Source organism: Anser brachyrhynchus (genome assembly GCF_964034855.1).
Source record: "Anser brachyrhynchus genome assembly, chromosome: 10".
In the NCBI taxonomy this organism is placed as follows: Eukaryota; Metazoa; Chordata; class Aves; order Anseriformes; family Anatidae; genus Anser; species Anser brachyrhynchus.
The window spans coordinates 19,237,136-19,251,255 of NC_137705.1; the positions used below are offsets into that span (position 1 = coordinate 19,237,136).

Consider the following 14,120-nt stretch of genomic DNA (forward strand, 5'->3'; position numbering starts at 1 on the left):
ACAAGTTTTCCATACAAATATGTTAATAAGGATGGATCTTCCATCACACAAATTGTGCTGCCTAACCACTCGATGTTTAATCATTTGTTATTTCATTTTTCAGTAATGGATCCTGACATTTAAATTGCTCCTTATCATTTCCACTTGCTATATGTATCTTGCCTTCATACAAAAGAGTACGGCTGACACTAAAGATGGATTTTTGCCCTGTAACAGAGCCCTGCTTAATACTTTTGTTAATGTGCAAAGTGGAGTGGACTGCAGTTCATTCTGCTGTACTTAATTTGGCTCTGCAAGATGTCTGATTGTTGTCAGTAAAATAAGCAGCCTCTGAGTTTGCATAGCAAGCCGTCTGTCCAAAGGGGCTGTTTTTATACAGTCACCCTTCAATCTAGGACAGTAATTTCAAAAATATCTAAGTACCATTTTTCAGGATCAGACTGATTAAAAGTTTTTCAGAAATATCTTCACGGGGCAGTGAAACCGCTCATACTGTATAAAAACTCTCTTGAAAAGTATAAGCAGACCCTCTTTTCTTTACTTAGGCCTCCAGCTTTTCAGCAAAGAAGCCAGGAAGGATTGCTGCAACTGTTACAGCAAGGAGGAATGAAACAATTCTTCAATCTTGTGGTTTTATCAGCTTTGCAGATGTGATACTAGTGGAAATGAGACATGCACTTGCTACAGCAAAGCGCAGCATCCCACCTCTGTCTGCAGACAACTTGCTTCTGTGTCATGTTGTAGGTGAGTCAGCTTGCATAATTGTGTTTACATACATGGTTTTCAGAAGCACAAATGGCCCCAAGATATCTAAATGCTATGGAGAGTAACAGATTCTCTCAAGATCACACTAGCTGTCCATGGCTTTAGGTACAGGAATAGCTCCATGACTCCTTTAGAAGCACGAGCCACAGCTGAGAGAAATGTCAGGAGCACTCAAACTACAGCCGTAGCCTCAGCTTGTTCCAGTTGTTTAAACTTTTGTGCCCTTAAAAGCTGTACCTACCCATGGCCTGTGTTGTGGCTCAGCGGTATGAATCCCTCCACTTTCTCCCCCAGTTTCTGCGGTGTTTAAAAGGTAAGTATTTTTAATAGCCTTGATACTGTATTATGTTATTATACATCAACATTCCTAAATTCAATGATTCTTTAAAGAATCCCAGGCTGTTATACCTTTGAATGCATAAAGTTTAAACTGTGAAAGTGTTATCAAGAAAGCTTTATCAAATTTCTGACCCAAAAAGACCTTTGCTGCATGAATTTGCTGTGTATAACGCTGGAGCACATGTTACATTCAGTAGGGCACTTAAAGATCAATTGCAACATATTTTCCAGTTATGTATCTGGGATAAAGGCGTAGGTTACACTGAGCATGTCTGTCAGGCTTTTCTGTTTAAACGCATGACTGAGGTGAAATAGACTTAAAAGTACTCAAGGCCAAGCCTGCACCTTCAAGCTGTGACCATGCACGTCCTTCTCCGTGACAATGCAATATTGCCTTATAACACACCCTGCTTCGGCTTCGTTAAACTTTTTTCCTTCAAGCATTATCACGAGGCCTGGCGTGGAGGAGGCGAAGAGCACAGCCCAGGGCTGCGGCGGCTGCTCCCGGGGACGGAACGTTTTGGAAACGTGACGGGAGCCGCTGCAGCGCCCGGCCTCGCCCTTTTTTCCCGCTTCCCGGCCGCGCCATCCGCCCGCGGCCGCTGTGCCGCGGGGCCCGCTCGCACCGCCCGCTGCTGCGTGCGGGGCCCGGCGCTGAGGCGGGCGCGCGGCCCCGCTCCTCTCACGGCTGCCGCCTGGAGGCGGGCGGGAGCGGCGGGCGCGCGCGAGCCGCCGCAGCAGCCCTTGGCCGCGGCGCTGTGGTGAGGGAAGGGAAGGGAAGGGACGCGAGGCAGCGCCGCCCCCGCCCCGGCCGGCAGTGAGGCTGCGACCGAGCCCGGCTGCGGATCGCACAGCCCCGCCGCGGCGCCCGCCCGCCCGGCTCCCAGCCAGCCCGCCCTCGCTCCCTCCAGCTCCTCGCCGCAGCTTCGCCCTCTCTCTCGCCCGGCCAGATGATGAACTTTCTGCGGCGCAGGCTCTCGGACAGCAGCTTCATCGCCAACCTGCCCAATGGCTACATGACCGACCTGCAGCGGCCCGAGCCGCAGCAGCCGCCGCCGCCGCCTCCCTCGGCCTCCTCGGCCCCTGCCTCGGGCTCCCCGGCCGCGGAGCGCCGGCAGCCGCCGCAGTCGGCGCCCCCCCAGCAGCAGCAGCCGCCGCCGCAGCAGTCGGCGGGCAGCAGCTTCTTCAGCTCGCTCTCCAACGCCGTGAAGCAGACGGCGGCCTCGGCCGGTCTGGTGGATCCGTCCTCCGCCGGCTCCTCGGCCGCCGGCAGAAAGTTCAAGCTGCTGCTGGTCATCGACGAGCCGCACACGGACTGGTAGGTGCCCCCTCCCCGCCCGGCCTCGCGCTGCGGCCCCTGCCCCTCAGAGCCCGGCATCGCCCCTTCCCCATCCGCGGGGGCTGCGGGACCCCCGGGGGGCGGCAGGTGCGGTGCGGAACCCGCAGCAGCCCGAGGCGCCCGAGCATGAAGGCGAACCGCTCCTTCTCCGACAGCACCCTCGATAAAACGTGTTTACCGCGCTGCAAAAGCACGTCCTGCGCTGCCTAGCGAGATAAACAGCTCGTGTAAGCAGCGGAGGGGGAGTCGGGGTCTCTCAGGCAGGGGTTTCTGTCAGGAACTGCGTGCGGTGCTGGCGTTGCGTGTGGTAGTTCATGCTGATGAGCGGGCTTGTTTTCGTGCACAGCGCACTGCTTCTGTTGCAGCTCCTAAAATGCGTGTCGGGGTGAAGGTCCTTCAGGGGACTGACAACGAGCCCTCAACCTTGCCTCAGCCTGTGAATGTACGCGGCTGGGTTAATTAACTCCGCGGGTTTAGTTTGGGGTGCGTGTTTTGCTTCCACTATAATCACACGATACATGTCATTTACACAACCAGAACTTGTATGTCAATTCATCTCTTCCCGTGCCTGAGTGCTACCAGAAAGAGAGGCTACAGCTTTTTCAGACCCGTTTGTCACATATGACATCCCTGAATGTTGTGGTTATAGGAAGGGTGCGCGTTTAGTAATCATTCACTATCTTATTTCCCGATAATCTGTGTTTACACATCAAGCTGTGAATCATCTTGTTCGGTGTTGCCAATTACAGTATATAGTGTCTTAAAGGTGCCTAAAAATAATACTGAGTAAAACAAGTATGTTGTTACAGCACTGACATCATCAGTAATGGATTGTGGGTCTCTGATTTTATTGTCAGCTTCTCAAATTTGTAACCTTACTGTCTAGGCGGACTTAAACATCTCTGATCTGATACAATTTGCTTTAAAATGCCACTTCAATAAAATACTTGAAACAGAAATTAAAGCCTAATAAAAATGACGTTATCTATAGCAAATGTTATTGTTAACAATGTTACCTGTTATGTTTCTTGTTTGTTTGGGGGTTTTCGTTTGTTTGTTTGTTTTTGGAGGAAAAAAAAAACATACAAGGTTGTTGTATCTGCCAGACTAAAGAAAGCCTCTGTACCTACGTCATGGAGATGCATCCATGGACACTGCTCACTGCCTTGCAGATACATCTATTTATTTAATATTCTACAGTGAAAATGTTTTTGCTTGGTAAATTAAATAACTGTATGTTTGTAACGTCTGTTTCTGGTAACATCTTCCTATAAGTACTGAAGCCAGCCTGTGTATTATAGCATGTTTTACATACCTCATAAATGCATCTGATATGAACACTATTTATCAGCAATAGCAATGCTTTTAAAGGTCTGTTTTCTGAATGTCACCAACTGCATTTCGGGAAGGAGACTAGATGTGTTCACAAGTATACACAAGGTTACTCCTCGTCCCTGCTTTTTCTTTTTTATTTTTTTCCCTTTTCTTAGTATGTGATGTGGATATGTAGTAGTTCTAGAAAGAACAGTTTATTGTTATTGTGCTGGTACTGGCTCTTTCCCCTCCAAAAAGCTAATCACTTTTTAATTGAGGATTTTAAAATCGGTGTTATAATATAGATATATGTACTCTGGAAATATATGCAGAAAAGTTTATTCAATACCTTTGGAATTATGGACATCCAGATTGACGTGTACTGAACTGCAACAGATTTTGACTATATCATATTTATGAGCAGGGTTGGAATGTGATTATTAGTGACAATTTGAAAAAAAAAAATTGAAAGATTGGAATTGGCAATAGATAAACTACAATGATCAGATGGCTGTCACACCAGCTACCCTGCCTGGCATGATGCATTGATGTACGGTTTAGCAAGATGAGGTATAGAGAGTTGCTGTCATATGATACACTAAAAAAATCCCATCAATAACAACAACAACAACAAAAATTACCAAGTACTCTTGAGTCAAGGTAGATTCATGAGAAACGACTGCAGCTGCTTTGCATTAATCCTGAGATGAGAATTGTATGGTGAGAGTTTTGAGCTGCGTTGTGTTTGTCTTCAATTCAAAATGTCCTTTTGGACAATTGCCTTTGGGTTGCAGTTTAGATAGAAAGAAGAGAATTTCAATCTGGATCATAATGAAATCCTACTGATTCAGTATCCTCTTTTCAGCAAGCTCCAGAGGATGTATTAAGCACCTTCTTTTGTGAGAAAAGGATATTACCCCTTACTTCTAGCATCAAAAGTGCATTTTGCTTCTAATATATTTTAATTTCTGTTAGAGACTCATGCTTGAGGTCTGAGTTTTAATAACCTTTCTAACATTGTTGTTGTTGCTAATGGATGCATATGGGATATTTTACAAATAAATAAATGTCTGGTTGTTGCTTGTATTTTTTTGATCTTGATCTAGGTGACTTCTTTTATAATTTTCTTGTCTTAACAAGTTTGTCCTTTCACAGGTTTTGAAACTCTCCTTTTTCAGTTTCTTTACTTTTATGGTATAGATAGGGGAAAAATTGGAAACTTATATGTACTAATTTGCATGTTTTTACCATGCTGGATTGTCTTACTCTTTAAGGAAAGAGAGCAAATGCAGTCATCCTGTCAAACCATTCTCCTTTCTCCAGCAGTACTCAATCAATGGCATGTGAGAGCTGTGAAAAAAGCTTATTTTCTTACAGATTCTTCGGAAACTTGCGGCTACATAGATGAGAGAGACCTTTAAGGACTTCTAATAAAGACAGCACTGTAAAATAAGCAAAAAGTCTTTGTATCTTTTAGTACCACTACACCTGCCTCAATGACAAGTGAAGGGGAAAAAACGAAAACAGGCTAAAGCTTTCAGTCAGCTACCAGAGACGAATCCAAGACAAGCTATGTTCATTGGTTCTGGTTCCCATGGAATACTTTCTTCTAGTCCCCTTCTACAGTAAATGATCCTTTGGTCCAAAGGTGAAAGAAAATAACAATCATTTCCATCAATTATCTCTGAAGTTTTCTCTCATTCTAGACTATCACCATGAAGAAGGGGTGACTTGTAATGCCAACGCTCCTTCAAATGAAACAGCACTATTCATTCATATAAATGCATTAGAAAAGCTCATCTTATTTTCTGGCCCGTTCTTATGCATTTTAATGTCACGTTCTTTTCATCTGCAGCTGTGTATTGAACAGACATTTTTAATACCTTCACTGATGTCCAGAACCCATTCCCGAGTTACTACATCTAGTTGAGAACCTTGCAAAGTAATCAAAATGTAGAAGTAAGTCATTTTGGTGGAAAAAATGTATGATTCACAGACACTTAATGGATCTCTCGGGGAGGGGAAAGCTTCAAGAACCAATTTTATGTTTAATAGTGATTTTATATAATAGACTTCAACCTGATCATTTTAGAGGTTTAGGTATTTGTGGTGATATTTTTACAAATGGAAGAAACTGAGAAGTAAAATCATTTGCTCAAGGTCATCCAAGAGCCTAGTGACAGAGCTGAAACAAAACCAGTATTTTGCTTAACCTGTTCCTTTAATTCTCCTTTCCTAGCTGTTGGTGTGCACTAAGTGCCCCAAACTCCCAGCTAGCTAAATTTGTTAAAAAATGTGTATAATTTTCTCAGGAGATAACCATTTTGTTCTGTATACAAAATGTACTGAATATTTAGTGCTGTACAAGCAATTGATTAGCGGGTGTACATCAGTGGTGAGGTGCCAAAATGTGCGCATAGATTATTGTCCTTATTGAAAGCGTATGTATAATATTTAGAAAGCTGTTTCAATATTGAAAAGAAAGTACTGGTTGGTTGGTCTCTTGCTTTAAAGATTAAATGTAAGACTCATTGACCATTAACGACGAAACTATAAAAAGAATCAGGTGGAAAAAAATTTGTTCCTATTTTTTTAAGCACAAATCTCATTGGAAGTATCAGTACTACCACCCCTGATAATTGTGCATATCCTGTAATGTTTACTGCTTTCGTAGTTACTTATCTTTTGATAGGCCCAGAAGATCATTTCCAAATGGCTGGTACAAATCCTGTGTGAACAGAAAGCTTTCTATTTTAAAACTATTGAATTATTTATGGGCAAACATTGCTCATCATAATGATTTTAGTATGAAAGCATTGTCTTAGTGCAGAAAGACACTTGTTTATGATACAAAAATTTACTCAAGTGAGTAGAAAGAGGTTTTTGTTTGTTTTTCCTATTTGTCCAGGCAACTAGAAGGAGGAAAATAGTAGCACTTACATACAAAAACTCTGTACATATATTTAAGGGTAACTGCCAAATAACTTGCATACTACAATGAAGTTTTATTCCTTTTTTTTTTTTTTTTTTTTAAATTTTATTCCTGTAGGGTTGGTTCAATTGTGCATATCCAATTAGGTTCTGAGTATTTCCTGAATGAAGTTGAACTAGAATTAGAATTCATTTTATTTGATAGTAACATGTTGATTTAGTAACCGCACTATTTCTTGCATTCAGTGCAAGTCTTCTGTTAGCAAGTTTTCTAGTTTGGGAAGGTGTCACTTAGATTTTAGCAATGAGGGCAACTGCTTTGCCAGAGGTCTTGGTTATCTTCTGGGTAGCAGCAGGATGATACTCTGTAGAAGGATAGTGTTCTTGCTAGCCTCCTGGCATTGCAAAGCACAGTGCTACTCGTATAACGTATAAAGACACCATATGAAGTGGGGAGGAAAGCCCAGGACATGGACACGCTGTGTAAGCAGTAGTGATTGCACAGAGGGAGGGTCTCTTAGCAGTCCTCTAGGGGCCGAAGGTGAGAAGCTTTTGAAAGCTGGCCAAGGAGGGGACCACTGTGTTGCAGAGGTATAGGGAGACTGATTTTTAGAAAGGTGTGAGGTCTTAAGAATCGCTAAACGTAGATATGTGCCTTCAGGCAATGACTATACAGTGAAGGTAATCTTACCAGTATATATATTTTATATAGGAAGAAAGGCAATAGAATAAGTTACTTTTATTACTTTCAAATATTAATTAAGAACTGCTGTGCTTTGCAACAAGAAACTCTTAATGCTAAAGGAAAAGCAACTTTGCTTTGGTGTAACGGTCAAATTGTCTGGCAAGGAGGAAACAGGATCCTTAATCCCCTGAAATTTAGCAACACTGATAAAGATTTTACCTTTTTTTCTCTTTAATTGTTGCTTCATATGACTTCATGTTTTGAAGTGATCTTTGTGAGGAGGTTTCATCTCAATCTTAAAAAGTTGGCCATGTTGCAGTCTAATTACAGTTATGGCCTTTGGACTAAATTCCTTTCCTCTAAAAAGGGGATGGCAACCAGATTTTATGAGAAGTCAATATGTGATTAGGCAGCTTCTTACAACCAGGTAATAAGACCAGTACTACTTCCCACCACATACTGAAGTTTTCAACTCTACGTTAAGGCTCTGCATTTTGCAATCAAAATAGCATCATTAATAACAAAAAGATGGAGGCATAAGCAAGGGTTGCTGTGAGCACAAGCAGCACATCTCTCTGCTGGCTGGGAGGACAGATGGGCACACAGATTATACGACTTGCGTTATTTCAGAAAATTTTATTTTGAACTCTCTCTCCTCATTAGATATGAGCAACTGAATGTGTGTTTGTTTGTTTTTACCAAAGGGGTGAAAGTATAGCCCAATGAGCATTGTTAATTGTTCTTTGTCGTCCCCCGTTCCCCCCCCCCTCCCCAATATATATGTATATAATATGTGCTGGGAAAGAACTTGAGAACAAGGACATGCACCTGCACTAACTGAAGTACATCATGTAATATGTTAACAAATCTGAATTTGTAGTGTACAACAATCTCATGCAAGTTGTATTTCAGCTCTGTACTCTGAAATGGCCACTGATACCATTCTCCACCAGACAATGTGTGTACTAGTATTTGAAGATAATGTAAGAAAAGATTCCAGAGGGTTTTCAGTTTATCTGCAGTTCTGTCGTGTAATACTTGGATGCTTTGCTTTAGTATAAATAGTAAAACACAGTACATGATGGAGATTGCCTTTTTGACATGATATTAAAAAAAGACCAAAAAAAAAAAAAAAGCTCTTACTGGGAAATGCTTTTGTCCTCCAAAATGTGTGTCTTTCCATCTAAACAAGCTCTTTAATGTTGTAATGTTATTTCTTAGTGTGCATAAGATGCTGACTAGAAATTTGGACATTTTTCTCCCTATGTGCTCAGAATCTTAGTGAACCTATTTTTAGTCTCTAAAGAGACCACCAAACATTTCTGAAGCTTAATGAAACCTACAATAACGTGTTTAGCTCCATTTGTGATTTTCAAAAAAAATCTATTTGCTGATGTTTCCTTCTAAAGTTTCTGTTAATGGAAAATAAATGGAAAAACCGGCAAGTAAGTAAGTAATGGTTTTCAGGTAGGTATAATTCGAAGTTACAAGACTGAAGTGGGAGATAATAGCTTTTAGGACTTTACACTTAAGTCAAATAATAAATTCTGCTATGATTCAGAACTTTAAATTTTGCCACTGGCAAATAAAGATCAGTTATTGAAATAGGAACAGCATGAAACAGAAGTTATTCAAAAACATTATTAGACTTCTTACTGATCCTCTTGAAAAGTGAAGTGTGTCTAGAGGACTCAGTATATTTTGAGCTGTTTCTGTTTTAAACAAATATTATTCTCTATTCTGTAAGCAATGTAGGACACCATGACTGTACACAGTTTTGTTGAAATCATGTTTCTCCAAAAGATTGATGCTAAATATTCTCATTATCAATGTATTCTTCATATAATTACTTCAGTGTCTGCATTTTTAGTACTCAGTTCTTAATAGTACAATGAGACAGTTACTTACAGATCAGTTACTCTGATCATCTTCGTGGCCCTCCTCCTAAAGTTTTTAAACTTTCGTTCTTCAGCCAGCCTGCCCACTGTGAATGCTCTAAACTAAAGAAATGGGTTTTTAATATAATTGAAGTAGGTGATTTAGATGTTTATGTTTGTAGATAAGATACACTTCAACCTGAATTAAAAAAAAAAAAAAAGGTAAGACTTTAGTGAAAAGTTGTGTTTGAGTATGAAGTTGTGCCTGAAGAGGGAAAACTACAAATATAGAAGGTTGTATTTGGCTACAGAACCTCTGAAGAAGTTTTCTAGACTTGGCTGGATGAAAACTGCTGGATGAAAGGGTAAATACAAGTAGGTAAAGTAGTTGTAAAGAACTGAAAAGAGTAAAATGGCAAGGAGAACCATATTGTAGATTTCAAAAAGAGAGGTAATAAATTATGAAGTAAGTATTACCTGAAATAATGATATTGCTCCCAAAGATGAGAGGCTACTTACCTTGTAGAGTGAAAAGAATGTGCAAGAAGGTGATATGACTTTACAAATGTCATAAGCAGGAGGTCAACTTTATAGCATGGTCTAGAATGTAAAATATTTGCTTGATAGCACTGCTTCATTTGCTAATTAAGCAACTTTATTTGCATGGAGTCAAACTGACTTCTCAGAAGAAAGCAGTGCACTTCCAGGCAGCCAGCTGGAGCAGAGGGAGGATGAGTATTCATGATAACATGAACTGTAGATAAATTTGAGATTTTGCAAAAAATGGAAAGACTGTTTTCTTTTATCTATTTTACAATACCCACTTTCACCACAAGTGTGTCCCTGCCTGGCTGACACAGAAATATTCACAAGCTGTGTTGATGAATACTCTGATTCCTAACAAAAAATTGGTGACTAATGTCAAACTGGTATTCATATATTTGCAAGCAAAAGCTATATGAATGATAATTCAGAAGATGCAGTCATATAAATCTAAAGTGGCTCTTTCTGGTTTTCCTACAGACCAACCTGGGACCTTTTTCATCTGATTCTGCTGCTGCTAGAACATGTTTTGTAAAGAGAGGAGTATTAGATTTGCTAACTTGTTGCTTTTAGTAATGAGCTACTGCTTTTATAAATCTGCTGCTGCTAGCTCCTTTGAACACTTTTGGTAATTTTGCAGCAGTGGAACTTGCAGCAGTTCCTTTTAATATTGCTCTGGGTGGGTCTCTTTAATGTGCTCAGGAGGATCTTGGAAGAGGGTGCTGATTTTCAGGGCAGAACAATGTCTGAAGCAGAACAGGATTGGCCCTCAAGCTGTACCTAAGGCTGGGTATTTTGGTTTGAGCAGTGTCAGGCAATAACGTGAGGTATCTAGGGCTTGTGTTGTGATTGTGTGACTGTCAGCGAGGGGGCTGGCAGGGCGGCTTAGCTGATCAAGACTATCAGAGGACACCTGCTTACTCTACTTCTTCTTGAATTAAAAACATTGGCAGAAGTGGGATTTAGTTTATGGAAGGATCCAGTGGATAATGCTGAAGAAGATGGAACTTCCATTTTTGAAGACTGTTACTTCCTCCTCCCACCCCCCCCCCCCCTCCGCATGCTGCAATTGTCTTCATCTTTCTTCCAGTGTGCCAGTGACTGAAGAAGATGATGTGTCACTTAAGTTGCTTAAGGTGCAGCTGGGAATGAGAGAGAACGATGTTCTCTTTACTATTTTCACCTCTGAACACGTACATTTGGACTCAGCCTTTTTTTTTTTTTTTTTTTTGGAAATTACTGCATTCTCCTGCTACTATGAGTGGCAGAATTCAAGCTCTTTCTTCCCTCTGTGGACATTAGGACTTAGTCCCAGCTTGTGCAGACAGAGGTGTTAGCATACTTTCCCTGTTTTCGTAAAACAAACAAATACTGTGGGATGCTTGGTGTCTAATGAAGTGTGATCACCCCTTTTTTTCACCCCTAATGAAATAGATAGGAAGAATAAAAATGTTGTGTGCCACCATCAGCCAGGCTGGTGCCAGAAGTTGCAACAAAAGACAGTTTGGGTGCAGTCCCTGCAGAGCACCAACCCCCCCACTATCGATCCTCAGAACGTGACTTGTTTTTTGAGGTGTGAAGAGATTCTGTCCTGGAAGGAAAAGGATTTTTATGTTCTCCTAGTTACAGGAACACACTGGCAAGTTCAATGGGTCCCATTTCTTCTCTGAAATCTCAAGAATGTAGACTCCTGCATTCGTGTTTTCTTATTTTTGTTTTTCTTACCAGTCATATTTAAGTCTTATAATTGACTCAGTGTTTTGAAAGGCACGGTTTATGTTTGTGCATTGCACTCCTCACCTCCCTCCTATGTTATGTGTCTGGAAATCTTTTTTTTTTGTGTTACATATCTGTTCTAAGGGAAGGAAGAAGATGGTCTAACTATTAAAATTCCTTTCTGAAATGACTGTTCTATTTTGATGCTGCCTGAGTTACCATTAGATCTATGATCTTATATCCCAACTGGATTGATTGCTAAGGGGAGTTAAAAAACAAAACAAACAAACAAAAAAATAGTTTGAAAGTGCACACGCTTCTTTGAATTTTTATCAGGTGATGAAAATAATTTAAAAAATATTTTAATCTGTACCTCAGATGAAATCTTTTAAATAGCTTAATTTTGTTATAAAGGATCCACATGCGATGATTTGAAATAAAATAATAGATTTTTAAATTAAGTATGCCTATTTACAGATTCTGGTCCTTAAAAACATGTTTTAAGATCTTCCCTTAACAGAAATGGAGCGAATGTAAGTAAGCAAGCATTAGGGAATCTGATAGTGAACAGATATGATTTTTTTTCTTTAAAATAGGTACAGTTTCCTAATGAGTACTTAAAACTGTAATAGGAAGTTGTTTCCACTGCTTGTAGTGAAGAAAACTCATTACATCCATTAAGAACTGTAGTAACAAAATGTTGTGTAATGCATTTTTAAAAAGTGAATCAACATGCTCTGAACAGCAACAGAAAAAGGACACAGTAAAGGCTAAGGAGAGACTTGGTTTTATTTTATTAGGCATGGCAGTAGTCATCCTTTATAGCTGATTTATGCTTTGTTTTCAGAGTGGGGCACTCATTTCTGACAGGCTACTGATAAATCTTTATTGCTAGACTAACCTTTAGGCTTCTGGATTTCTGAGTTAAGCCAATTTGTCTCATTTTGTATGCAGCTCTTGTTTATTTGTTAAATTGGCGTGATTAGAATAGGGGATCATGCTTTTATGTAATTTCAAATTGAATATAAACAATCATTAAGTAAATATCAGCAACGTGTGCTGCTTCTTGGAAAACTGCTGCAGATAATTAGTTTAGTTTTTGCTGAGAGTGTGAGTGCAGAAAAGACACGAGGAAAACTTGTGGCATAGCTAGTAATAAAATCCAAGTTACACTTGTGTGTAGATGTGTCCAGGAATCAAAGTATTTGTATCCAGGTAACTCTCTGAGTACGTGTTTCAGAATGGAGTGCAAGTTGAGATGCTCTTTCCTTGCACATCTGAAAATACAGTGGTTCTCTGGTCCAAGAAGTGCCCCTGTCATTCTTTCTGTGTTATGGTTTCCAGTTAAGGTGATTATAAGTCATGAAAATTGCTTTAATAGTATTGTGCTAGCATTATGAAGTGTGTGTTTCTGTGTGTGCATAAATAGATATGTGTATAGATAGGTATGCGCACTTAAAAAGAATTTTCACTAGTAGATAGTACTTCTGTGGTCATAATTCTGTCATTCTGGTACTATTGGGGTGCACTGGAATAAATGGAGGCTCTTCCATTATGCCACTGGTTAGAAAGGTTACCTGCAAAATCTCTTCTATGGGTTGTAATGATAGAAAGCACAAGATTTAGAGGTTCAGTATTTTGTGTGAGGTTACACTCTACTTAAATTCTTTCAGCTGACCCGTGTTCTAAAATTTCCGTGCTGGCTTGTTTCCCTACTAAGGAAGATAAGTCCAAGTATGAACTACCAACAGTTCAACGTACAAGAGGGTCAGATTAGTATTCTTGGCAGTAGTAATATTTTAGAGAAGTTTAGAGCCAGACTAATATTAAGTATAACTAATGTATATTAAGATTTACATTATTTTTGTTAAAATAAATTCCACTAGGTTGATCTTTGTTCTTGAAATGGGTAGGTAGAAGGACAGGCTGCAGGTCTGTTCTTCTTGGATTGGTGAGGATCTTACAACAGTTTTTTTCAACATAAGTCCTATGGTGCTTGTCTAGGGTTTTTTGTTAGAAGTCCTTTCCAGAAATTTAGGCAACTTATGAAGGTGGTTGATTTTTTTGTTGTTGTTTGTTTGCTTGTTTTTGTTTTTTTTTCTTCAGAGTAGTACGACCCATTAAAAAGTGTACATTTGAAGTCTCAAAATCCTTGGCTGTTAGTTAGGTGGCATATTGAATACGTATCAGGTACCAAGTAGCTTTCAGAGTAAAATGCTGCTACAGAGCAAAATGGGATATTCCTGTGTGATTGATTTTGAACCTGAATTGTCCAAGTCCCTTGGTCGTAGTGCCCATACATTTCAATTACAGTACTCTGGAAAGCTGATTATATAGAATAAACACATTAGAGACTGTTATTCAGAAATGCAGGCGGTGTGTAATTTTATGTTGTAATTACAGTTAAATCTCTGTTTTCTGGTATGCCATCTTTGAGGTGGGTTGATAATCAGGATAATGTAGGCTTATTCTAGAGCTTTTGTTAGGCATTTCTCATTTGGATGATTTAGAACAATACACTTAGGATGTTTTCTGTGGAGTAGAATTCCAGTATTGGTTTCAGCCTTTGAAAAAAACATATGGCAAACTGCTGTCTGTCAGTCAAGATGGT

General features: G+C 40.1%; 1 protein-coding gene across 2 annotated transcripts in view; it reads left to right on the plus strand.

Annotated features, from left to right (window-relative positions):
• Positions 1–1,811: 1,811 nt before the first annotated feature.
• Positions 1,812–14,120, plus strand: part of SYN2 (synapsin II) — a 176,904-nt gene continuing 164,595 nt past the window's right edge. For both annotated transcript variants that reach the window (XR_013955728.1, XM_080606754.1), the window contains exon 1: positions 1,812–2,422. Coding sequence is in view for 1 of the 2 variants with exons in the window: in XM_080606754.1 (XP_080462880.1) it covers positions 2,055–2,422 (368 nt within the window). In the remaining variant the exon portion in view is untranslated. The remainder of the gene's footprint in view (positions 2,423–14,120) is intronic.